We start from the raw sequence: 27,797 nt of genomic DNA, 5'->3' as shown, positions 1-27,797 counted from the left end.
TACATTTAGTTGCGTAGCAACGCTTAATGTGAGCTGATCATGAAAATGGAATAAATGCCAGTAAGTTTCACCTTGGTAATAGCTCCCTGTTATGAAATAACATTCTGTAGTCTTAAGTAATGAGAGAAAATTGGCTGAGACTTTTGAGTCCAATCCTGGAGGCTTGAGACGATTGCTATGGGGAATTTCTCGTCACTGACTGATCTATTTCATGGAGCTAAACTGCAAACCTATATGTAGGTAACCAGATCATGCAGCGCCTGCTTGGCATGCATGATTTTTCAAGTACACAGTACCTGATGGTGTTTTGTACAGGTGGTAACCGCAAGTTACTGTTACGATATTAGTGTTTGTATATGAAATTGTTTATCATTTTGAAAAAGAAGGTGTATGTCGAGGATGCACAGAAGCATCCCTCCCTTAGTAATATTATAACACAATCAATGGGGCCGGGCAATGGGATTCTGTCCAGGGCTTTGGGATAACAAATTCAAGAAGCTGACATTGTTCAGTCACTCGTAGGTTGGTCTATAATACTCCGTATAGGGTTGCATAGTGTCTAGGATATACAAATGTATTAGCAAATTGGAATACACTACTCAATGAGTAAAAGATATATCACAGACATTTTTACAATCATGGAAAAAATGTTGGCACACTGACTGACTTTTGTTGAACCTCTACCCCCCACTCCCCCCAATAGAGTGTATGCAATATGACGTCACTCATGACAGACTCATCATCGTTTAAATACAATTCTGTCCTCCAGAAGGCCTCCATGGGGAATTGCACATAATGATACAATAAAACATGTGGTAGGTATGAATGGGTATGGAATCGATCTAGAGACCTGTCCCTCTTGTCATTTGAGAAGTGTCTGTCCTGGTTGGTTGGGTCTATTCAATTTTGGAAACAGGTTTGTGAGACCCTCCAACATTGAAAGATGAAGAGGTGCAGAAGTGGGGGATACAGGCAGAGTATGTACTTCAAATTCATGACAGACTTGTATCAATTCATGCTATTGGTAAGCCATGTATTGAATTGTTTTGAGCAACTGTGCTAAATATACTATGAGTATGATCAGCTCATAATATGTAGGACTCATATGTCGTGGATTGATATAGAATAGCATACATGCATTTGATGGAAGCACCTACGCAAGGCACGCTTTGCGGATTGCATGATCCGTACATGTGCTTTTGTGAATTTACACAAACGTAAGATCGGACTTAATTAAATTGCGCGGTAATAAAAAACAAACAATTCCCACCTATCACGAGCTGATCATAATATATATTTTATGCTGATTGTAGCTTTTTTTTATGTCTGAAACTACAATAAAATGAGATCCATTGAAAAGAATGATAGATTCAGACCTGAAACTTTTCCTCATTTTAGCTGATTTCCTTTTTTTTTATTCCTGAAATGTATGCATTATTTGTTATTACCAGTCCAATTTGAGCTTTTTAAGCACGATTTACGATATTTTCCTCTTTTTTAAAGCATTTTCTTCTTTTTTCACAGATGGGCAATTTCAGGTCTGTGGATATTTTTTCAGTAAAAGAACTTTGTGAAATGATGATTGACACAATAAATTTTATTTTATTGTGCTAAATGACAATTATGGTTGTCTGCTTGAGTGCTTGTGTCTTTTGGTAAAAATGGAGATTCCAATTTCATGTTGAAATAACCCTTGATTTTGCTTAGTACTACTTTAATTGTGCCCGTGTCTTTTCATGTTGTCGTGCCAGGATCACTCACTCAATGTTCAAAATGTTAAAAGGTCAACTTGGACACGTGTAGAATCATCCGCAAGTTAGGGGGGTGTAAAGTCCCTCACAAAAATGGCAACATAATTTTCCTGGTCGTCAACCAGAATGGGTTCTTCCTAATCCACCAAAGTTGGTAATTTTCTTATTAAATTGTGCATTTCTGTTATGATATTCTTACAGAACTTGGTTGATTCTATGCACTTTTTGAATTTGTAAACATGAACGCAGCCTCAGAATCTGAGATCCTATAGATTGGCTATTTAGTTTGGTTTTGGTAAATTTCACAGATGTTTTTGTTTGTATGGCTATGTCAGTTGTGTATATCCTTCCTCTTTTTCCTGGTTCGCTCTCATACATGTGTTTACATAGTTGTCTAGTCTGACGCTACATCAAAATCACATTGTAAGCCTTCTCCGCAGAGAAAGATCAAGGGAGTACATTGCAATAACAAGGGAATGCCACACCACTACATGTCAGGCCAGCCAAATTCATGAGTGATTCGAAATAATGCTTACAAAATCTAGCCAATGCTTTTGATTAAATGACCGATCAATATTTTTTGCGACGGAATGGAGAATTTAATGGCACACTCTCTTTTTTTTCAAAATAGATCATGAATACACAATTTTCAATTGAGACATTTTAAGCAAAAGTAGCACTAAAATGATCTGCAGTGAACATTAAATTATTTGTACATAAGTGGATAAGTTTGTAAGTGAGTGCAATTAAATGATTTGCTAAATGAATATATTAAAGTGTGTGAGTGAGTCCATCAGTTTGTCAGTGAGTTAGTCTGTTGCTGACAGAATGTGTGGGTGGCTGGTCGGCCGGCCAGACATGGCTAGCAAGTGACTTACTGACTGAATGTCTTTTAAGACATCAACAACATTAAACAAATCAACACAATAATCCACAAAAAATGGGGAATATTTGAGGGGGATATGCACTACCCATCCTAGCAGTGTTGTTGGGCTATTCCGATTGAAATCCATACACCCCCTGTGGAAGACATTACCTGAATCTTCAACACAGGGAGTGTGAATTGCAAATGAGGTTATCTGAATGGGTGGCTCCATTTGGAATTGGAATCTACACCCCTTTTGTGGGAGGGAAATTAAAGTCATGTCTTCCATAAGCATGATGCCGGGTATGTATATTTTAAATGGAATAGACATTGACATGATAAGGAGGAATGATTGAGCATGGCTGTAGACTTGCACAGTATATGGATTGATTGAGGATCTGAAGAGATGAAGTAGCCATTACCTTCTATTTAATGCCCATGCTTCTCTCTGTCAAATCACTAATAAATAGCTAGCATATTTAAGAGTTGTTGAGATGGGGTTTTAGACTGCGATTGCCTCTTGTCTTTGCATGGTGGTCAATTTGTGTACAAGATACCATTTATCATCTAATGGAATACATGGTAGAGATGGCCTTTAAAGGCGCATTGTTTCACTGCACTTTTCCTATTTAAAACATGTAAGGCTTGAATCTATTAAATGGTGTATTTTTCTAGACTGCACACATTTACTTATATTTTATAGAGTAATATTAAATGCATCAAATGAAGCAGTATGTTGTGAACAATAACTTGACAGGATCGTCTTTTTTAGCAGGTTGATTTTGTCTTGAGAATATCTGCGACATCAGTTACTTTTGTATGAAGTACAGATGCTCTACATGTCATTTTCAATAACATTTTAATGGCAAAGGACATTATCATACTGTAAAGTACACTATTTTTGCAGTAGGAAAGTTTCTAAATTTGGGCCGAATACTCGTTCTTGGAAAATGATTTTGTTTCATAAGATCATGCATAACCTGTAAGTCCTATAGTACCTCAAAGGACTATGAGAAAGGAAAATATTTTGGAAAATAAAAATGTGTGAACTACTCCAGGCCGGCCAATCACAAAATTTGTGAAATTTTCAAGTCCTCACAAATTTTCTACTATATACCGAGTGCGTATCCATTCTCATTAGAACGCTTTCTTTTTGTTTTGAAGAATAGAAAATCGTCACTTGTTTTTAACGACCTCATCTTGATATTATCAGCTCTTTTAAATCTCTAGGGAATTTTCACCTCTGAAAATAGCGCAGACCTAATATTTTGATGACCTCAAAAGGCTCAATAGTATTGAACCTATCCAAATGAAATGAAGAGGAAATGATGTGACAACAGGCCAAGTAGCGAGCGAGTGAGAGAAGAAAATTGTTGATAATGGTCAAATTGCTTATCGCCAACAAGCTCCTTGTGCATAATTTTTGATCAACATATGCATCACCGCAATATTAGTAATCAAAATAAAAAACCAGAATAACAAACTGTGCAGTGTCATTGTTGCCTTTCTCAAATATTAGAATTTCTATAATGAACTTGGCGACTACATGCATCGGGAAGCAGAAATAACATGATTAATATTGCTGGTGTTTTGTCAAGGAATTGATAACATCTATTGAGGAAGCAATACAAGCGATAAAAGAAAACAAATTTATGATCTTCCTTGACTGTATGGCATTATTATTTACACATTATCAAGAAGATGGAGATGATTTATTTAGTTAATTGAAAAATCTCCTCATGAATATTTTCCATCTTCATTTCTTTATTTCTTATGATGTCTTAGTATTTGAAAGTCTCCAGACAAATAGTTTCCATGTTTTGTTTTGTTCATTTATTTTTTATGATGTATTTAATTGAAAAACCTGCTTATTAATTTTTCGTTTTTTGTTCATTTCTTACAGTTCGTCTTCATGACAGTATTGCAGAAGAAGGGTACCATTATTTGGTTTTTGATTTGTAAGTATGCAGGTGCAGATAGGTAGGAATGATAAAGAAAAAATATAAAAAATAGTTAAATAGTTATATTTATAATCATTTTATATTTTGTGGAAGAAATAACATAAAAATAACATAAATTTCTTGATTCAAAAAGGACTGCACATTGTTTCTTTTTAGATAGATAATTTACCTGGGTAATTGATTGGATTTTGATTTTCAAAATGAAAGAAGTCATAAAAAAGTACAAAATAAAGCATCCATAAAAGCAACTAATCACTTTCAAATATAGGGGAATAATTAATAAATGCAAATTTATTAATTTAGTTATTTATGCAAATATTTAGCTTTAGATGAATAATGTCAGTAATATTTTAATAATTTTGGTGTCTGGTTTTCAACATGGGGAATGAAGGGGTGGTCATTAAATCAATTTGAAAACCAAATTGTAAAACTGCTTAAATAATGCCCGGAAATAATGATATGATAGCGATTAGTTGAAAATAGCAGTGTCATGCACAGTGGGTTTGGGTAGGAAGTTGTTTTCCTTCAATAGGTATGACTTATGACGATGACAACTCTTGGAAGATGATGATGGGGATGAAATAAGATATGCAAAACTACTTGGAAACCCACACATATAAGGTATTAGCGATATTTAATGCAGACATAAGACACTTAAACAGGTATGTATTTTGAAGTGAAGAATGGCTTTGTCTGTAAAACATGTCCATTTGGGAAAATATTGAACCTCTGCTGCTTGGAAATTAAGTTGGTGATAAAAGGATAAATTTGGAAGGTGAAGGTTTTTAATTCTGTGTAGGAAGGTGAAGTTCTTGGAGATACACTTTGAATATACTTTCTATTAATGTTCAATCCATCAGTTCAATATATTTAAACAAATTAAGAAAACAATATGTTAAAACACATATTGCATGTTACATTTCCATTTGGATTTTGTTTTCAATTTCAACTTCTGAGTTTTATCATGAATCATCTATATATTATCTCAATTAGCTTAATACTTTTAATGTTACTTTTAATGCTTAATACTTTTGAGCTTAATACTTCAAATTGTCTCAAAATGATTTCCAAGTAGCAGTTGTTCATAGCATATACAGGTGGTTAGTGGTGTGGAAGGGATGTGAAGTTAAAACCATCAAATCTATTAACCCTATTTGAGACAGTTGGATCTCAAACACTGAAAATTAGCACAGGTTGTTTGAAATCTTACTCAAGTGAGTGCTAAATTGATTATGTCTTCAAGAAAAGTTTAGATGGAAGAATTAACATGCAATTAATGTACTGCAATTATGGATGGTTATTGTGAAAGTGGTTTTAGTTACACATCTTAACATGTTCACCCCAACACCGAGACAAAATATCAAAATGAATGGATTCAATGATGTAGGCGTACAATGTGTGCATCATTGAAAGCATGTGTTGTAGAAGGAACCATACATATCTCTTAATTCTATACCTACAGAGTGACTGGTGGGGAGTTATTTGAGGATATAGTGGCAAGGGAATACTACAGTGAGGCGGATGCTAGCCATTGCATTCAGCAGATACTTGAGAGCGTGGAACATTGCCACAAAAACAATGTGGTCCATAGAGATCTCAAGGCAAGTGCCCGCTCTCTTGGTCGCGCGTGGGCTGATTTCAAAATAAGCGCCTCAGGCAGCTGAGAGCTGTCAGGTCTGGAACTATCCAATGCAAGGGACTGAAATCTACACATTGCATAGCCTTTTCTAGAGTTAATAATAATTTCAAAATGTGAATATTAAAAATTCTCTTTTGAAAAATTGGCAGAACTGTAACATTTTAAAGCTACCATGTTTGGTAAAAGTGGCGGCCATGATCTGTAATAGATTGTTGTGGAAGGAAGGAAGTTAGGAAATAACATGGTAGGAATAAATTTTGTTTCCACTTTAAATGAACTTTTGATGAGGCTATTCACTGTGTAGCTGTAAAGTAGGTTGACCTCGATAGTAGTAGACTTTGACACTCCTCAGTAATGCGGCTGCTCTATTATGAAACCGGTCCATAAGATCAGATAGGTTGGCAGATAGTTGAATAATAAGGACAAAATATTAAAGCACTAAACAATAACATCAAAAAATAAATGGAAAAAAAGGAATAATTTTGTGTGTAAAACTGTAATGTTAGGTTTAAATAATATATAGAACCCCCAAACTTATTGTGTATTAGGTGTTGATTCTTGGTGTTTTGTACTTTGTGCTCAAGTGATGTTGTTGTGTGTTACTCATTGTGTTCCCATTGTATACAGTTCATCACTATAGTTTCATCTAGTGACAAAAACAACCAAACAACTAAAACTGTCCTAGACTAATTCTTGAGGCATAGTTCACCAAGCTGTGTTATATCATTGAGGTGCTTTACCGAACTGTGACTTGAGAATTAGTATGCGAGAGCTTTTAGAGAAATCTAATCAGATGTTTAATAATATAGTTTGTTCACAAATACTTTATGTTAAATAATATAGTTTGTTCACAAAGACTTGAGACAAGGTTTCTTTCACAAGCTACTTGTAATTAAAAAAATCTAATCAACCTTAGCTAATCTAATGTTTAGGATAATAATTATACACTTGTTTTACTGATCTAGCGGAAATAATTGCATTTTAACACTAAGTTCTTACTGTTTTGATAATTTTTGATAGGCCTATCGGTAATTAATCTTTGAGCAATAACCAACCAGCCACCAAGTAGCTTATTGCATTGACAGCACTTTAATGAGTATTTATAGATGCATGCACAATTTATTTGTAATTATTATTTATTTAGTTACTTTTTTTTTTATTGTTAGTATTATTTTTGTGTGATTGCATTTACACTAAAATCAAACCAAGTCTCAAGTTGTGTGGAAATTAAACATGTTCTATGTGTTGTGCAGCGTTAACAATATCAATAGAAATGGACGGGGGTAGCGTAACAATGATTAAAAAATATTGAACTATCTGCCAATCTTATCAATGAGTAGGCATAGTGAGGTCAAGCACCACTCATTCGCAGTGGTTGCATTTGTTGGCAAATTGGCTCTTAAGGAGAGGCAATTATTTAGCTGGCTATATTTTTTTGTCAAAATTTCAAAAATGAAATGGAAAATAACGAAAGAAATACAAAACGAAACCAAAAAGGAAGAAGAGAGAGATTGAATTGAGAGGAAGTGACCCACATTCCAAATTAAAGATACACAAATATACCGATATCCTGTTTGGGCTTATGATTATGAAGGATACCCCATCTTTCAACTTTTGTAAACTGGTATGTTTGTTGCTATAAAGTGGCAACTCAAAAGAGCAAACAACAAAATTGAGTAAGATTTTAGTCAACAAGGCCTAAAGATTTGTAAAACTGAGAGCACAATTGAAGAAGCACTGACAAAATTGTGTCATCACATGTCTTGAGCACGCACCCTAAGTTTTTACAATATCACAAGATGCACCCAACTTTTTAGCAGAAATATGCGATTGTTATTACGGAAATTAAGGGTCACCACCTTGAGCTTGTCATTATTAAAACAAACCCCTGAGCTTATGACATCTGTGGACTGAGTAGCTGATAAAGATTGTCAATGGCAATAGGCCAAAACTTCCATCACATCTCATCTCATTTCATTGTATATCACATTGACATCATGGCTAGCATTTTGTATATATATAGTTTTTTTTGTTTCAACGATCCAAAACACAGTTGCCTTTAGCATATTCATGGCTTGCTATTTTGTCGTTGTCATCGTCGTTGAACATACCAATGGATGCCACAAATGTGACCTTTGACCTGCGCATACTGGAGGCTTGATTCTCACACAAGTGTCTGCTTATCTTCTGTATGCAGTGTGTTACCGTACTCCTTTGTTATACATTACAGTTAATACACCTGGCAATAGGCTGATGAGGGAATGAATCAATTGAGTGCCCTCTTTTTTGGACGAACTATCAAAATGTCATGTGCAAAAAAATTATTTTGTTTCCCATTTATTCATTTCAAAATCAGTTATGATACCATTTGATTTGAAATACATTTTTTACCACTTTTCATGTATGATTATGGATTGATGAAAACAAAATTAGAAACACTGTTTGGTGCTTTTATTCTTTTTTATTTATTTTTTTTGTTTCCCTTGACATTACAACTCAATATACCTCTGAAAATTAGTCAAGATGTTGGGAAGAGTCTCTTCATTATTTACAGGCGGACGGGCGGCATTGAATACCCACCCGCATTCCTACCTGTTATCCATCTAGATCCTTTACCCAACCAACCAACCACCTTATACATCCAGCATGCTTTTACTTTTAAACCTATACCTTGTACAACAACATTTGCTACATATTTGGGAACTATTGCGGTGTATTCTTATATTGTACAATCAGGCAAGTCCTGGTAATATGCATGCTGGCACATGGAGCTAGCGGAGAGAGATCCGAGTCACCACACCACACAGGCTTCATTGGGTTTAATATCACATTAGCTTACCTGTGTTGAGTGAGTGAGAGCGAGCGAGAGAGAGAGGAAGAAGAGGTGAAGAGACGATCCGACAAGGAACAGGTGTATGCTTTTGTATCATGACATCACTTTTTATGCAAATTGGTTGAATGAATGAAGAGTTGCAAGTTTCTTCACAGCTTGGAGCTTTTGGATATTTTGCATTTCCTTTTCAGCCTATGAGCCTGTGAACATGGAGGAGACCACACATCTCAATGCAACATCTGTGTGAAAGTTATAATCATGGTTTGCAATAACTGCCGCAGCTGTTTTAAAATATTGAGACACAGTTACGTTGTAAGACAGTTTGCAAACAAGAAATGTCTTTAAAACAGAAAATGTAGTTCAGGTCCTTAAAACCGATATCAGTCTTAAATGCAGTGTGCTGTTTTGATTCTGACACATAGATAGTGCATTGAACTTGCAAGCTAGCAGGTGACTCCATGATTCAAAGACATCATTTGATCATTATAGAGAGCAAAATTGATTGAAACATTGTATATAACTACAATCAATTATTGCTTGTTACATGAATTTTATTACCAACTTTACCATCCTCGAACTTGAAACTCAATCAGTATGAGAATGAGCTTGATTGTGATTTGTTTCATGAAAAGTTTGGACAAGACAAGGTGTTGAATGATGCCAAGCTGAAAATAACAGGAAAGGAGGATGTTAAAGTTAGTAAAAGGTGGTGGTATGGTCTAGTGTGTTTGTGACATACTATATGGTTACAGGAATTTGTTTCAAATATTAACACACATCTTTTGAATTTTTTTATTTTTTTATTTTTTTTTTTTTACTCCTGTGGTTTTCCCAATATCATTATTTATGCACGATTTTGATTACTTTAATGCATTTGTACATACAATTGCACAGTGTTGGATATTGTGGATGGAGGATCTATAGGGAATTGAAAAGAAATGATTATATCTTGATTCAGAAAAAAAACTTTAGAGATAATACTTGGATACTTTTCGGCCGTTAAGTTTCTTAATGTTGATTGTAAGGTGAATAAATCCCTTACATCACAATCAAACAACATTTGTTTCATTATCAAATGTTCAATAGGCATTGTTTGTGAACAACACCAATGAGAAACAAAGGCTTGATGTTACAATGGTTGCGGAAAGTGGGGGAAAACCAGGGAAAATGCAATATGTATATAATTATGCAACTCAATATGACATCCCTTATTGTGTTGCTGTGTAGTCCATTTTAGACATTTTCTCATGATCTGTAATTCAGATGAGTCTGTATGATAAATTTGAATTTAAAGACTTGTTTGCCGTGTATCGGACAGTTTTCTGTTTAGGACTTTCTTTAGATCATGAATATTCATGAGTATTTTAAAGTAATGATAAAATGGCATTGCAAATCAATCATCACATTCTCATTAGTTTTTTACTCATGTAATAACTAGTCCAATCTGACTAGCATTGTGTGCGGCGAAATAAGCGACAATGATTTGTAAATATTGATTCCCTGTCAATTTTTTAAGTTGAGTTGAGAATGACCTCCATCTCACTCACTCAATAGGAGTATAGCATATACAGAGCCAATCTTTCATTTTTTTTAAATTGTCTTACAGTCATTATATATCCAGGTGTTATAAGAAACGCTGGTTTGTTCTCATGATAGACAAAATTAAAGCATGCTTGACTATCATCGCACAATTTGGAAAGTCTGTGAATTCACTGCTTTTCAGTTCACTTACAGGATATTTCAAATGTCTTTTATTGTTGTCATCATTAAATTGTTTGTTTTTATCATTATTATTTTTTTTAATTATTATTATTATTATTACTTGTTATTTATTATTTTATTTTTAATTATTATTATTATTATTATTATTATTATTATTATTATTATTATTATTATTATTATTATTATTATTATTATTATTTATATTATTTATTTTTTTATTTATTTTTATTATTAACATTGTTGATAGTTGGCATATTTCCTCACATCTCCATCCCATTCAATATTCTGCCGTCAGAACACCTTGGCTACACCAACCACTTCAAACACTCACTGTACATTATAGACTCACTTGGTGTTTTATAACATTTGAATAATACCACATTGTCTGTACTCTTATCTATGCATTATATTAACTTTATCAATTCCGATTTGCTACTACCTATAGCCAGAGAATCTTTTGCTAGCTAGTAAGGCTAAAGGAGCCGCTGTTAAACTTGCCGATTTTGGCTTAGCTATAGAGGTCCAAGGAGAGCAACAGGCGTGGTATGGTGAGTAAAGTTGGTGCATCCAGGACCGCCGTGAGAGAGTTAGGGTACATTTAGTTGTGGGTACCTTATACATCAGTTTCCTGTAGAATCTAACTTTTTGTCCCTTTAACAAAGCAGGTTTTATATTGCACTCGAGGAAGTAATGTCCCGTTTTTTGAAAACTATATTTAGTGATATTTAAACTGTGTTGCCATCTTGTACTTAATATCAAGAAGTTCTTGTGCTGAGATGGAGTTTCCTAAATATTATGTCTCTGCTGATTCTACTGTGACCAGTAGACTCAGTAGAGAACAAGTTAAAGACCTATCAAATTGACCATAGCAGGCATGAGAATTTTCAGGTTTAAGCCTGAATTCAGGCTTTTTTTGGTCCAAATTTCGGCACTTTCTTTTAATTTCAGTCTGTTTTCGGCCTTTTAAGCCTAATTTCATCTAACTTTTCAGGTTTTTTCATGGATGATCAAAAATAATTAAAATCAATTACCAGAAAACCCAGACAAGAACAAAGTGCAATTTGTCCAGTACATAATAATGGTGTGTGTGTAATTACAATGAATAACCTTTGTATTTTTCTTAAATAGGACAATATGCTTTAATGATGCTATTAATAGGTTTTTGTTGAAATCATGGGAATATCCATTGGAAAACAAAAGAATAATGTTCAAATATACTTTGTTTGTGACTCCCTGCTTCTTCTGCTTTAAAATGTTGCCATGATTTCAACGTAGGTGATGTCAGTTGTTTTGAATTACATGACTGGATAGCCAATTGACCCAAGTGTTTACCAGTCTGCATCTCAATACATTGTACAATACTTGTCAATAGCTGGCTTAGCTTTTCCTTATTGGTTTGGTTTATTTTTAGTGAATTCTCATGTAATAAAGAGGATTTTTTTTATTTCAAATAAATTTGGCTATTTTTGAACAGACTGGTTCACAAAATAATTCTAAAACTGATTTATATGACCCCTTGAATACAATTTTTGTGATGAATGTAATTTGCTTGAGGTTTGAGATTCAACAAAATTAATAATTAACAATATAAGAGTATCTATGTAAATACCCTAAAACAATGTATTTGTGTTTAATTACGCCATTTTAAAAATATCAAAATATTTATGGAAGGCTTCTACCTGAGATGAAAATAGGGGAAGGGATTTCCAAAAACTTTTTTCCTGAATTAAACCTTTAAACTAATCAGATTTGTTAGGAAAGGGTATTGCTAATTTCAGATGCAGCAAACCGTTGAAAATCTTATCTATTCGTAAGTTATGATTGACATGTTATTGTTTGTCAACAGGCTTCGCTGGTACTCCTGGTTATTTATCCCCTGAAGTGCTCAGGAAAGACCCGTATGGTAAACCTGTGGACATTTGGGCATGTGGTAAGCAACTGTGTCTATCTAGGCATATGGAGACTCGACTACATTTGTGTCTTGCTTTTGTTTTTGCATCCTGGAGGCAGTGATAAGGAGTTGATAGAACTGTGATGCATGCATCACATGCATTACATTATACTCTGATCAGCTCGTAATAGGCGGGACTCATAATAACATTGTGGATTGATATAGAATGGCGTACACACAGTTGGGCGCAACACCCATATTAACTGCGCTTTGCGTATTATGTGACTGATGCGCCCTTTGTTAATTTACGTGTGTAATTTGGGACTTCATTGACTCGCGCAGTAACAAAAACCGAATAGTTCTCAACTTTTACAAGCTGATCATAGTACAAATGGTTTCATAATGGTACTTGCATTATTGCCTTGAGGAAGCAAAAACAAAAACAAAAAAACATAGTAAGTGATTTTGTTGTGTAACTAGGTAGGTTGATTTTTTATGGAAATATGAAATATAAATATTAATTAAATATGAGAATGAAATTCAACTCTGGCTCAACTGCCACCCTGCCTTTGTGATTAGGTGAAAACGAGTCTGATTTACACCCTCCTCATAGTACAGTTTGTCCACTCTGAAATACAAAGTGACAACGCGCACGTGTACAGCGCGTTAACAGTGCGTAGTGCTGCATCTCTGCTGCAAGTATGCGTGCCTTCAAAGTCGGCACATTGTGTGCGTCCGCGTTGGTAATTTGCTCTATCCTTTGGAGGGGATGTTAAGGTGTCAGTCTCTTGTACCAAGGGTCACACCTATACCTGAGAAGAGTAGAGTGTTATTTGGCTATTCTCAAGCTAGTGTGCTATTTGGGAATTCACAAGCCACAAGTACACTGCAAGATTCTCATCTGTGTGACGATGTCACCAGAATGTCACTCCATCGGAAACTACACCTCGGTTTTCCATATCGCCGGTCCGAAATAGCCGGGTAGCCAGCCTCCTAGGTTTCTACAGAGTGACTTCAAGGCGCCGGTGACTTCGCAGGAGAGTCACACCGTGTGACTACGCTTGAATGGGCCTGGTGCTCAGTACATTGCCATTTTTTTTATATTCTCTTGATTTAGTCAAATAATATTCTTAATTTCTTGCTTTTTTTTTTTTTTTAGGAGGGGAAATTGCAAACTGGACTTTAAAAATAAGGGAAATATTAGATGAATAAAATAAATGTGTTAGTAAAAGAAATAAACATGATCAGTAAACAAAGTATAATTCAATAAACTAATATGATGAATAAAATACATTTTTGTTAATTGGTGGTTACTTGAATAACTAAATAAATAAAAAGTTAAGAAATAAATAAACAGGAAGAAACCAATAAACGAAGAATGGAAGAAACAAAGAAACACTTCGAAAGAAAACAACTTTTTCAAAAAAATTGCAAATAAAGAAGTTAAAAGTAGGAATATTATAAGAAGCATGTAGGCCTATTGATGAATTAAAATATTAAATGTGTAAAATAAATAAATAATTATAACAATAATAATTCATAACAAGCATTAATATTTATGTGATAAAAAATAAGACAATTTCAAACAAACATTGCAACAGGCCTAGATTGATGTGAAACCGATTTATAGGCATAGGACTACTTTGATAAAATAAAAAAAATCAACATGAAAAACAAATCAAACTAACATAGGCCTATAAAAACACCATTTTGAAAAACGGAAAAGAAAATAGCACAAGCCAAAGTTTTGCATAAACTTACGGCAGTAAAAGTATAAATTTGCAGTAGACCTTTCAGGAAAGTGACAAGAAGTAAAACAAAATGCATGCTAGGCCTATAAATCAATTTTAAATATAACAGAAAAATTCTTGCTTCAAAATAAGTAAAGTTTTGGCAAATCAAAATGTATAAATTGAAAATGCTAGGCCTATAATAGGCATACTTTGCGTAACTTCGCTGAAAATTAATATCTCTTTTAAAACACAATTGCCTTAAATATAAAAAAGTTTCAATAGGCCTAAATAACGTTATCATGCAAAATATGAAAAATAGGCATAATTTGATAGCAAAACATGTCATCTAACCACTGAAGTAAACAAAGCAATGATATAAGTTTTGTGGGAAAACAAGCAAACAAATAAACAAAATAAAAATGTTTGAAGTGAAACAAACAACAAATAACCCAAGAACAAGAACTGCAAATAAAACACACAGTTGATGAGGTTATTAAGCAGGCAGCACGAAAAGAATTAAAATATTATAAAAGAGAACAATAAATAAATGAAACAAAATGAATCGGAAGTCTCACAGTCGAAATATAAATGATAAAGAATGCAAAAGCACGATAAAAACAAAACAAAAACAAAGACGGCAGTAGAACCACAGACCCAGTGTACAGCATGCATCAATCAATTAATTATAAAACCAGCTCCTTCCATTCATGAGCCTATACAAGCAGTAAACAAGCATGATACGCCAGATTTGTCATCATCAGCGCCAGTTTTGGTAGATATACGGAGAATGTTCGAACTCATAACAGGGTTCGGTCAACGACCTTTCGCAGCGTAGTCACCTTGAAGTTCGCCGACTGGGCACCAAGCAGGCGACGCATGGGGCACTGGCTACGGAAGTCACTTTGATGTGACTACAAGATGTGGACCACTGTCGGAATCTAGTCGGTGGTGTATCATGAGTCGCCGATGGCAGGTAACACATCGGAGGCTAGCAGTTGTAGTCACTCACGTGATGACACTGCTGCATAGTACCCTACTGCCTTGTTTCCGATGTAGTCACTCTCCTGTAGTGACTCTGTCGGCCACCATAGGGTAGGTTATTCGGGAGTGACGGGCGGTAGTGACTTCAGAGTTCCAGTGCATGTAGTCACTCTGTCGCCAGGAATTTTGCAGTGTACAAGCATAATCTGTACTGAATCTGTAGTCTTGCGAGGAATATAACTAATTCTGATATCCACTGCAAACAGCAGCACAGTGACCCTTCAGGTGGTTATATATGTATGAAGGAAATATTTTAAAACATAGGCTTAAAAGCCTCTAGAGATGGTGCATTAGTTAGGAGTATGATTGTTTGTCTCATGTGATTACATGTTTGTTTGTCATCATACAGGTGTGATTCTATACATTCTACTAGTTGGGTATCCACCTTTCTGGGATGAGGACCAACACAGGCTTTATTCTCAAATCAAGGCTGGTGCCTATGATGTAAGTATTGGTATCACTCGGAGCCAAAGTCACACACACCCACAATTAAATTGTGGGTTGAATGCCCAACACATAACAAATGTACGAATAAGTTATTTTATATGGCAAGAGGAAAAGGTAAGCCTTGCCAGGACCAATAGGTCATTTCAGAATCCAGATGTTACTGTTGACCAGTTGACTACTTAGCCGTCCAATGAAGGGGATCATGCTTTCTAGGGCAAGGAGGCAGGTTCAGGTCAGTTGTTGGTCAGTGAATCATTTCTGCATTGCAATGTGGCCAACTAAGAGGTGGTTGGCATGAGAGAAATAGGAAAACAAAATTCACACAAGAATGTGGCTTTCAAATAATTTTTTTTTCATTTTGAAGATGTTCAGATGGCAATTCTATTTTTAAATCCACATCCCCTATGGAAGACATGGCCTTAATCTCCCATACAGGGAGTGTATATATTAAGTGGAGTCACCCATTTGGATAACCCCATTTGAAATTCACACCCCCTGTGTGGGAGATTAAGGTCATGTCATCTATAAGGGTGTATGGATTTCAACTGAAATGTCCCAATTCCAAATTTGATTCAAAGAGGAGCTATTAATTTGCATATGAGTACTGACACTTGTCTGTATTGAGGAGTAAATGTCAATGCTGTACATGTGTAACATGCTACATAATGTATGAAAGCATATAAAGCCTGCCATGAAAACCAAGGTTCTGTTTGATCAGGATCGTTATCTGGTACATACAAAAACAGATGGAGATGCATTTATTGTCGAGGTGGTGAAATTTGATTCATACAGTAAACGAAGATCAACTTTACTGCATGAGTGCATTGGTAGGGAAAGTCGAGCTCAAATATCAATGAATATCAAGTGACGGTATTTTGAAATGGAAATTGTGTATTATTCTTGACATGATTTAAATCTTGTATTTTGAAGTTGAGCATTGATAATGAGCTATAAACATACAAAACTGTACCTTAGGAGATCAGATTTCCTCTCTATTATACAACATATTTTCAATTTAATGTGTGTTTCTTTAGTAAATTGATGTAAATTTGTTTTGCAATATTAATGACGGGTGAATTCAGGAAGTATTCAATATATCACGAAGAAATTAGTGTTTTGATGCATATTTCATGAGCAAAAGTCCAATTTAAGAGAGATTAGGCAAGATATATCACCATCCTGCTACGATAATTGCCTGTCATTTTTGTAATTTTGAGAACAAAGTACAAAATATGGTTGAAGTAAGCATCAGTTACATAATCAACCTAATTATTTCTGATTATTCCCTTTAATGTGTCTCATTATAAATTGTTCTTGTGCAAAGATTGGTGAATAAATATGTTTAAATGCATGCTTGAACCATATTTTGTACTTTGTTTTCAAAACTACAAAAAATTACTTTATCTTTTTCAAAGATGATGGGAATCTTTCAGCAATATTGTTACATAGGCTGTTAGGATACTACACAACTATGAACTTTTAGATAATGTATCAGAATTGATGCATGTTCCAAGGACTATTATACATACCCATCAATGGTCTAAGATTTAGAATTGATGATAAAAACAAAGAAACTAATGTTGACTTGGCATGGATGATCAAAGTCATAATGTTGAGGATTTACAGTTGATTTCCCCGGATAACAAGACTTTGGCATCTGTCATATGGATCAGAGAATCACAGGCATGTAAATGTCATTGAACTGGCAGCGGCAAGCCATCCATGGAGGTCATTTCTTTATTGTCTGATCTTGGTGACTCCATAAAGACAGGATGACAAAATGCAATCAATTCTTAACATGGAAAATAACAAGATATTATGTGATTTTTAGTAAATAAACTAAAATGCCATGTTGTGTATATCACTAGCCAGATTTTCAGTCCTGTCTTGATACTTCTTTGTACCCTCTGTTTCTTTCTATTTCCATGGCCATCCTACTTGTTCATTCTTCCTTATCTGTTTATATCTTTCCCCCACATCCACTCTATTTTCCCCTCTCTTCCTGCTCCTTCCCCATATTTTGCTCCTTTTGTTTTTTGTCTTTTTGTGCTCTCCTTTGTTTCTCCATCTCCTACTCTGTTTGATGAAGTGCCATTCTTACTAGCATCCAGAATAAATTTTGATTGTTTTCCCCAGTTGCACTTCACGTTTGATTATCTTGCAGTGAAAAAAATGAGATGCTTTTCTACATAAATCATAGAATTTGATTTGGAGAGCTCAGACTTTGCCATGTTTGTGTGTTGCTCATGGAGAGGAGAGTAGTATACCTCTGGATTGTTTCACCCACAGACTACTACTGATCAATCACATCCAGTCAAAGTCCCTGTGTTTTGTATACTGTGAATTCTTGCATATTCATGAGGGCTGATTGCTCACAATCACGCCAGCATTGCGTGCCTTCGAACTTTGCGTGTCTTCACATATACGTGAAAGACTGTAAAAATATGCTGTACATGCGTGGCTGTTTCGCCTGTTGCATTTCATGGAACAATCGGCCCTCATTATCGGATGATGCTGAGACTGACTGGTTGTGATTGGTTTGTTATCTATTTCGTCCATGGTTTCACCATTACATATCATAGACAAAAGTTCAATTCCTAGTGTGCGCTTGTAGCACAATCTATTGTGCCAGTTGCACCTCAAGTACTACATGCACAAACCATTTTTTTGTGATACTTGGGCTGTAATACACCAATTATCCTTTAATTGGGTCCTTTATTAAAAATGTCAATGGTGTGCTTTGTTTAGCTTATAATTGGCAAAGACCCATAACGTCATGGATTGATATGCTATTTTGGTACCCTTAACCCTAACCCAGCCGTGTTTTTTTTGCTATCGGAAGGGAAAGAAGAAACAAAAAGGAGAGAAGATGAAGAATAAAGTCACTTGGCACCCCGGGATTCGAACCTCGGACCCCTCGCATGCCACGCAGAAGATCCCCAGCATGTAGCCACACAGGTGACGCTTGGCCCGCCAACGATTCTCTGGGTATATATGACTTGGGCTGATTGCGTCATCAAGTCCTGTGGAATGCATACACGCAGAGTGGTTGTAATAGTGAACTTTAGTGAGACCTAGTTGGGTTAGGGTTAAGGAACAATATGGCTGATTTCACCATAGGATTACACATGTAGCTACTTGGAGTCAAAGTTCAGCAGTTGAATTCTGTGGCGTGACCATGAAAATGGCTTAGTTGAATATTAATATGTGCTTTTCTACTGAAATTAATTGTCATTTTTTTTTTTTTTTTTCAGTATCCATCCCCTGAGTGGGACACTGTTACACCAGAGGCCAAGAACCTGATCAACAGTATGCTGACAGTGAACCCAGCCAAACGAATCACAGCACAAGATGCACTTAAACATCCATGGATATGCGTAAGTTACACAAGCTACCATATGGCTGGCTGGCTGCCTGGCCGCGAACTATTTTACCGTAGTTAACATTTGAATAGGGAGTCCGTTTAAGCAACTGTATACGTGGTGTCCCGCATATTAGGTTAGGTTTAGTGTTAGGTTAGGGTTAGGGTTAGGTTTAGGTTAGGTTAGGTTTAGGTTAGGTTAGGGTTAGGGTCTTAGGTTAGGGTTAGGTTCAATATTGATCGGAGATAGGGCCTATATATGATTAACTAGTAATATAGTGTATCGTATATACGCTTTATTCCGTAATCAACAAGTATGATAGAAAGACGGCTTTCTGGCAGAACTACTGTAGCATAGTGGTATAGTCCGACTATGGATCGATAGGTTGTTGGTTCGAACCCCGGTCAATCCTTGGTAGAATTTTAAATATAATATAGTTTGTTTCTTTTTGTTAAGTAAGAAGAAATACTTAGTAATAATGGCATGTGGAATCTAGCCTCATAATACATGTAATACTATACTTTATGTATTATAAGTTTCTCCTATTCAAATGTTAACTACGTAAAAAAAATTCGCTGCCTGGCCCCTTCAAAATTGCAGTTATCCAGTCATAATGTTGGACTTTCAAATGGACAACTGATCTAGTAACAAGTATAAGTCCAACAACGACTCAAATTGGAGTCAGTTTTGATTGTTTTGAACCAATGCTTGTAATTAAATAAGCCTCTTTCCAGATAATATGGTGTGGTTTGACTTGTTCACATGCAACTGTGTGACTGTAGTGTTTTTTCCTAAATGCAGTCAGTGATGTCAGAGAATTTCACTTTGTGCAGCTTCTAACGGCTGTCGTATACACAACGCACATCGGATGCGGCATAGATGCACTCCAAAAGACGTTTCACTGATTGCACAAAGCAAAAGATACTATAGTTATTTTATAAATGTGGCCATAGCATTATGTTATTCACAGATATTCTATGAAACATGTAGACATTATATAAGGTAAAGTTGAATCGAATACTGGAAATAAATTTTGCAACTTAATGCAACAGTTGGCGTCCGTAACTCAGAACTTCATCAGGCATCTAATTGGTCACGTGACAAACGACGGGGAAGATATGTAGACATTACACCAAGATATGTAGACATTATGATGATTTGGAATTTCAAGACATTGATGAAATATTTGTGACTTATTTATAATTCCCCATTGATTTTATTGTCAATACTGCTCAAAGAGTGATAATATGGAAAAAAAGGTGTAGATTTACTGATTTAATCAAAGTGTTATTAAAAGTAACTCGATTGGTCTGTTGTGCTTGATTTCATGAATGAAAATATAAGACTAAGATTTTATACTAGAATTGTACAGTGATGGTGTCAGAGTAACAAGCAAGTTGCTTTTGTTCTTTTCCTTGTTTTCCAGCAACGTGAACGTGTGGCTTCAGCCATGCACAGGCAGGAGACCGTGGACTGCTTGAAGAAATTCAATGCACGCCGTAAACTTAAGGTAAGTTTGGCTTTGTTACAGCAAGAAAGTTAAATTTATTCACCTCAGTGAAGTACTAGTAGGGTTGGTGGATGGCTGATACCAAATGATCCTAGTGATCTGCAGATCCCTGAATGTGGAGAGAGGGGGAAGTTTAGGCATCATTATTTATACAGTCACATTAAAACAAAGGACCATGCCAGTGTCCTGTGGCCATTGTCCTGCCAGTAACCATGTATGCTATGAATTCATGACTATAAAGTCTACTGTATGATGACGGATAGGAAAGCAGGATTTTTAGAAGTAGTTTCAGATAATGATGCCTACAAGGTGGCATGGCTAGCATATATCACCATCATAACTTCTTTATATATACATCAGATTTTGGTTCAACTAGTAGACACTATGAAGAACTGGTTATACCGTGCTAAAACCATTGTAATTATTCTATCATTATAGGTAGTAGATAAGGCAGATTGGTATGACAAATATTACACATTATGTTCACATTCTCTACAATTGTATGTGCCAAAAAACATCTTTGATCACAGATGTACGATTTTGATTAAGAATGGCACTTCCCTTGGACCAAATTTCACTCTCACTATGCCAAACTTGTGATGTGCAGCCACCAGCAGTGTGAGAGTGATCATTGAAACATAAGAATATTGTTTCTTTTCACTGAGCTACTCTATGTAGATGGTACAATGAAACCAGTACAGGTGCACTCCATTATGTTTACTTTGCTTTTTACTGATATGAAAGGAAAGTAGTTTATCTCTAGATTGTTTTAGTATTCAAGTAATGCTAATAATAAAGGCTGTGTACTCAAGCCATTGTAAAGCTCATGCTTTCTGAGACACCTGTTATCATCAAAACATGCTTGCTGTCAATCCAATGTGGCAGATTTTCCATAAAATGTTACTGTAAGAGTATGTGGGAATTTCCATACCATCTGCCTTATAGTCGCCAATAGGGTTACCAGTAGAAGTGCCATCATAATATATTCTGTGGTATTAAAGACCATTTATGGATTCACCATCTTGGTACCAAAACAAGGTTGTCTATGAAAACGCAAAGTACATTTTCTTGTCCGCATCTGAGAGCTAACATGGAAGCATAACATATGAAATTAAGTTGTGTCACTGACAGATGCATTCAAAACTACACACACCTTGCAAAATGCACCTCAATTTAAGATGCCCTGTGTAAAGGGTCTATAGAGCTTGCTGCTTCCTTCAAAACACCAGAGTGATTACTGCAGGTACTCACTAGGAACACTTTGGAAGAATATTTTATGAATAAACATCCATTTTGAGCCATGTAAGGAGCTGTGTAAAGAATCAAGATGGTCATGCAATATATTAACTTCCAAATTTTATCAAGAGAATTTGCTTTGAATGAAACTGGTGAGTGATAAGAAGAATATCTGAATGAATGTAAGGATATCAAACAGTAAGATAGATAAATAATAAAAAGCATAAAGACTAATTGGTAAATATTTGATAAATCAATCTAATAAACAGTACCATTTGTGATATCCTGTGAAGGACCTGCAAGTGTATGCAAAACATGTCCTTTAATTTTGTTTTTATGTTTTTTAAACATGAACTGTAATGAAGATTATGATTTCATAAAATAATGGATCTGTTTTTACACTTTTCAAGTAGTATTTTTAGAAATTTCATTAAAACTTGCTATATGATGAATAAATCCATGTTAGCACACTTGACATAAAAGAATGACTCCCATGGGTGGATTTGATGTTGTATCCATTAGTCCATATAGTGTTGATTGAATGGGAGTTGGTTGGGAAGGAAAGTAGAGCAATAGTTTACCGGAAACATGGGTATGCTTAGTGCATTATGCAAATTGCACTTGATGCATTATGCAAAGTGCACTTAAATGACAGAACAGTTGTGACACAATTAATTTTACAAGTGTCAACTATTGTAATTTCTGTGAAGATATACATCTTTATCTGTTTATTTTGCTTAACATTTTGACCTTACCAGAGAAATGGATGCAATGTGCTAGTTGTATCAATAGTGTGTGATTGCGAACATGATAAAATCCACGTTAACATCCACACTCTAATATGCTCTTTGAACTCTGATCTGGCAATTATACACATTTGAAATAATATGTGTGTAATCAGTTGTTGAGTATGAAGAACTGTTGATACATTGCAAGATTATGACAACAATTTGATATATAATGACTTGACTTTACCAATGGTGTTGTATTCTAGGGAGCTATTCTGACCACCATGTTGGCAACAAGGAACTTTTCAAGTGAGTTGATGTTTTTATTCTATTTGTCCTCTTTTACCAAGATTTACTATATACTGTATGTTGTAATTAAGTTCATGAGTTTGTGTGTATGTTGAAAGCCAGTGTTGGTTTGGTTAATTTTCAATTTTCAATAAGTTTTCTTAGGCTTCAGATTTGGTTTTATCTGAAATACTTTCATGTTGGTCTGATTTGGTGCTCTAGTTTTTTAAAGAAAAGGTTAAACATTTATCTTATGGTGATTTTGGCAGATTCAAGCTGTTTGGACAAATCTGCACCTGTGGTTGAAAAGAGACCACAGAAACCTTCCATTTTTTTCATTTCAGTTAGACAGGTACATACAACTTGATTGACTGTGTACGATTGTAGGCATAGCACAACTGTGAAATAGCCAATCAAAAGTTATGAGATCAGCAAAATGTCCAAATAAACAATTTTGTATATGGAGGTTTACTGTTCTTTTTCATGTCAATTTACATCATTCAAAGTTGTAAGCTTAAATTCTAATTCTATCAGATGACAATATTTGCAAATTTACTCCCACTGTAAAAAAATATGTTAATTTCATTGTTTTTTCTGGAAAAAATTCTTGTTATCAATTCAGTGATCACTTAGTTACAATGTGAAAGATATATTTGTATGATAATGTTGAGGCTTCTGAAAATTTGATAATAATAACCAACACTGTGTCTGTCCAGGAGATAGGGGTACTCTGAAAGTGCTTAATTTGCTGCAGTTAACTGGTTACATTTTTTTGTGTTGTTACAATATTTCATTTCCACTCTAGATGAAGTTTAATTTAAAAAATACAAAATTATAACAGAAGTGCCAGATTACTGCAGCATTTTGTGCTTCTACCGTTAGTATTCCTCATTGTCTGCGTTTCTTTGTTTTTTACTGTTCAACATTCATTTGTATGATTGTAGGAGTGATCCACGTTCAATTTCTAAAAAGTGAATATCTAAATAAGCATATGATTAGTTAAACTCAGGGAGAAGTTTTTGTTAATATTTATGTGAAATTATGGAAGTAATCGTGTTATTTCTGTCATGTCAAAATTGACATTTCCATCTTATTTTACATTTTCCAATTTAATTGTTTGTGTGGTACAGTCATATCAGAAATGTTGTTTTGCGAAAAGACGATGTAAAATTACAAGGTATTGGCATGTTAAACAGCGAAAATGGATTAATTATAGGGGCAAAAAGTGTACATATAACTGTAGTGCAAAACAAAACATTATACTTGATAATTAATGTCTATAAGTTTCAAATAAATTGTAGTTTCTGCATGCCCAAGTACTTTCTTTCTGCTTAATAATGCCTGTTAAAAGAATTTAGTATAAGCTACAAAAAATGTATTTAATATCAAGAATCTTACTAGACAGTTTACTTCTATATCCTCTTGTAGTGTTCATTTACATGTATGGTCTTATAAGACAAAATTGCCCAATCTGATATGAAGTACCTGCAAAATGGTCCTCCCTCCCTCTGTTATGTTGATAGTGTTGCGTATACAGATTTCGCCAATCATGACGTTCCATCTATCACCCACTATTTGTTTATAGGAGGTACGTGTTTTCAAGACAGTTTAATAAGACAGATTTGACGACTCTTAAGGTATCGGATCATATCTAACACAGTCACTCAATATTGGTCATATGTTTTTCTGGTAACATGCAAAAGTCTGACTCCAGAAAACAGGGATGGTATGTTATTTTGACCCAAAACTGGTTCCCATTTTTGGAGGTAATATATCAGCATCTTTTCTCTCATTGCATGAGCTTACTACTACATCTCATTTTCTAGTATTTTTAGATTTATTTTTTTAAATCTTGGTTTTACAAAGTGGACTTTTTAATGATACAACTGGTGAAAGTTGATCAAATCACACGGGGTGTTCTAAATTATGCATTCCACAAGTTGATGATGTTGAGTGAGTGGTATTCTTTTGACAGTTGTATCATTGGGGCTTTCCACATGGTGCACTTTGATGTGTATTGATCTACATCACTCAAATTCAGATCAATTTAAACTATGTCATCTTGCAGCCATATTCCCTGCTTTGTTTATACGATCGTAAGCACTGCCTCGGATGTCTGTTTATCATAAAAATGAGACACAAGATTAAGGATATGGTGATTGCAAAGCAGACATGGATTAACATTGATCCAGATGCAAGCACAGTTTGGAAAGCCCCAACATTTGAATGCGCATGGATTAATCCAATTCTAACCAGCATTGATACATATTGAATACTAATGATTTGCATAAAGCTTTAATCCTGTCCTAGTAGAAGGGTATCAGAACAGGTGGTGTCCCAGGGATGTACGTCTCTTGTCCAACAACATCAATGTACACCCTTTGTATTTTGTTACTTTGTCATCCCATTCTGATACTGTAGCAACATTTTTTCAGATCCATAGTGTACTACCTATGGTTGTTACTAATTGGCTATTATTGCTTGCAGGATTGGATCAGATTCTTAGGAGCAAGTGATACGTCATAGTGAAGCATTTAGCATTATTACCTGTAGATTTTTTTCATACATTATTCCATAAAATTTTCAAAGAAATGCAATATACTTTTTCCAAAATGTATTTATATCGGAAAGTTTAGAAGTTTAAAAGATACCTGTTTAACTAGAATAAGAATGGGGATTAGAACTATAATAGCCTATTTGAAATGTGCTTAAAGTGCTTGACCTTTTATACTATAATGGACCAGGAACATGGATAACAACCAGGTTTCGTAGTATCATAGATTAATGGTGTGATTAGGGGTTATGATTATAGGACTAATGTTCTTTTGCACATAGATCCAACCCCAATAAACTTAATGCAGTGTTACAGGCACACGCCCACACACACACCCCTACACACATTTGCTCCCAATTGTGAGCTGTCAATTTGGAACTTTCAACCAAGAATCACATATCCTCAATCTGATCAAAGACCCTCCAGAATCATTTCATATTGCTTCCGAGAAAACCATCATGTCATAGTGTATATGATATATGGAATGATAAGTCAGGTGTTTGTCTTTGTATATAAAATATTAATGTAAACATTCCTTGCTATATACACACTTAGTGACAGGGTCCAAAAGATGAAACATTCAAACCAGTTATTATTTCTCTCTCTGTAATTTTATTATCAAAATACAGTCTAGGAGTGGAAAAGGAATAAGTAGAGATCAAAAGTCTAAGTATTATTTGATGTTGAAACAACTCTTTTTTCTTTTTTAAGTTTTTGTGAATTATTTTCCACTCAAACAATTAAACCATAATATGCAAGAGGAGCGTGCATCATCGGTAAACATTTTGCGTCATTTCAATCAGTTTTAGACCATACTTTTATATGAAACACAGTTAGAATATATTAATGGTGAAAAATTGATCAAGTTGATCTACACATGAATTGCCAGATAATTTAAGACACAGCTATATAAGTACAATCCTTTGGCTTTTCCTTACCCCACTAGACACCTGACAAAGATGATATTCACACAAGTCGCTGGCGGTAATAAACACAAAACATGCTGGCTGGAACAAATTGGCTGAAGTTTATAGTGTATTTCATTAACACCAATTTTTATTTGACCACTGATTTATGTTGATATTGTTACAAACATAAAGCACTGCTTGTTTTCATCGTTCATTGCACAGAATCCCTCCACCAGCCAATAGGTTGACATTATTACCCACAGTGCACTGCCCACCATATGGATTGAGCCACCATTTTAATTCATACCAAACAATGCATGAAAAGATCATCAACTTCATACCAAAAAAGGAAAATGAATCTCATATTTTGTACTAATTTACTCTTTATTTACAGGTTGGAGTTCTAAAAATAGTAGCCAAGGTATTATGCCCGTTTTTATTTTTGCATTTTCCCCTATCTGCAATAAAATTGTTATGTGGGTGAAAGTCTGGTTGCCATGGTTACCATAATTTGGAGTCAATATTACCTGAGGAACTAACTGGGGACTAGGCTGTTAATTAATTTTGGAATCTATGGTGATGACATGGATTATCATTAAAACATGTTGAATATTCAGGAGAAATTACTTTTCTACTCCATTTCGGTTTGAGAATGGCACACACAACTCAAGATCCCTTGACTCAGAGATCCTTTTGCCATTTATAAGACTTGTAGCATTGAGTGAAAGCTTATAAAGGTTGATCTTTGGTTCAAATAAGACACATAGTTGAACCAAAGCTCAACCTTGTAAGAGTACAGACCAATGTTTTCACATAAAAGAAATCAGCCATGTAATTTATTTAGGACCCAATGTATCCAGATAATCATCTTATTGTAGACTGTATATGAAAGCTGCTGAAACTAATACTGCAATGACTGTAAAGCTTAGATTAGTGCCCACTGCACATGCAAGACTGAGAATGAATGCAGTGCTGAAAATAGTTAACTAGTCTACCAAGTGGTTTCAAATAACCTTGGTTTGATACTCTACCAGAAAAACAAAAATTGGGGAAATTTCACTCTCAAAAATGTCAAGATTATGAGAAGAAACTATAGTATAGGCTATGTAATTTTTTCTCAATTAAGTTTGAATCCTCAGGGTATATTGTGTGGTGAGTACCTTTTGGCTGGGCATGCAAGTTGCTCATTGCATCACTGCATGTATTATGTTCAGATCATGGTGGAGGGAGGAGCCCACAGAGGGATTCTTCACAAAGTTGTTACAGATTAATCCAATTTAGCAAAAGTTGTCATTGTAGTCACTTAAATCATGAAAAAACACAGTTGC

General features: G+C 34.9%; 1 protein-coding gene across 1 annotated transcript in view; it reads left to right on the top strand.

Annotated features, from left to right (window-relative positions):
- LOC140158686 (calcium/calmodulin-dependent protein kinase type II delta chain-like) overlaps positions 1-27,797 on the top strand; it is a 127,553-nt gene that overhangs the window by 71,983 nt on the left and 27,773 nt on the right. The window contains exons 4-12 of the mRNA XM_072181869.1: positions 4,520-4,574; positions 6,040-6,178; positions 11,217-11,319; positions 12,618-12,701; positions 15,786-15,880; positions 19,138-19,260; positions 20,672-20,755; positions 22,986-23,028; positions 26,864-26,890. Coding sequence (XP_072037970.1) covers positions 4,520-4,574; positions 6,040-6,178; positions 11,217-11,319; positions 12,618-12,701; positions 15,786-15,880; positions 19,138-19,260; positions 20,672-20,755; positions 22,986-23,028; positions 26,864-26,890 — 753 coding nt within the window. The remainder of the gene's footprint in view (positions 1-4,519; positions 4,575-6,039; positions 6,179-11,216; positions 11,320-12,617; positions 12,702-15,785; positions 15,881-19,137; positions 19,261-20,671; positions 20,756-22,985; positions 23,029-26,863; positions 26,891-27,797) is intronic.

This window comes from Amphiura filiformis, chromosome 8 (genome assembly GCF_039555335.1).
Source record: "Amphiura filiformis chromosome 8, Afil_fr2py, whole genome shotgun sequence".
NCBI lineage: Eukaryota > Metazoa > Echinodermata > Ophiuroidea > Amphilepidida > Amphiuridae > Amphiura > Amphiura filiformis.
The sequence above is the reverse complement of the archived record's forward strand: the minus strand, read 5'-3'. Positions and strand labels throughout refer to the sequence as shown.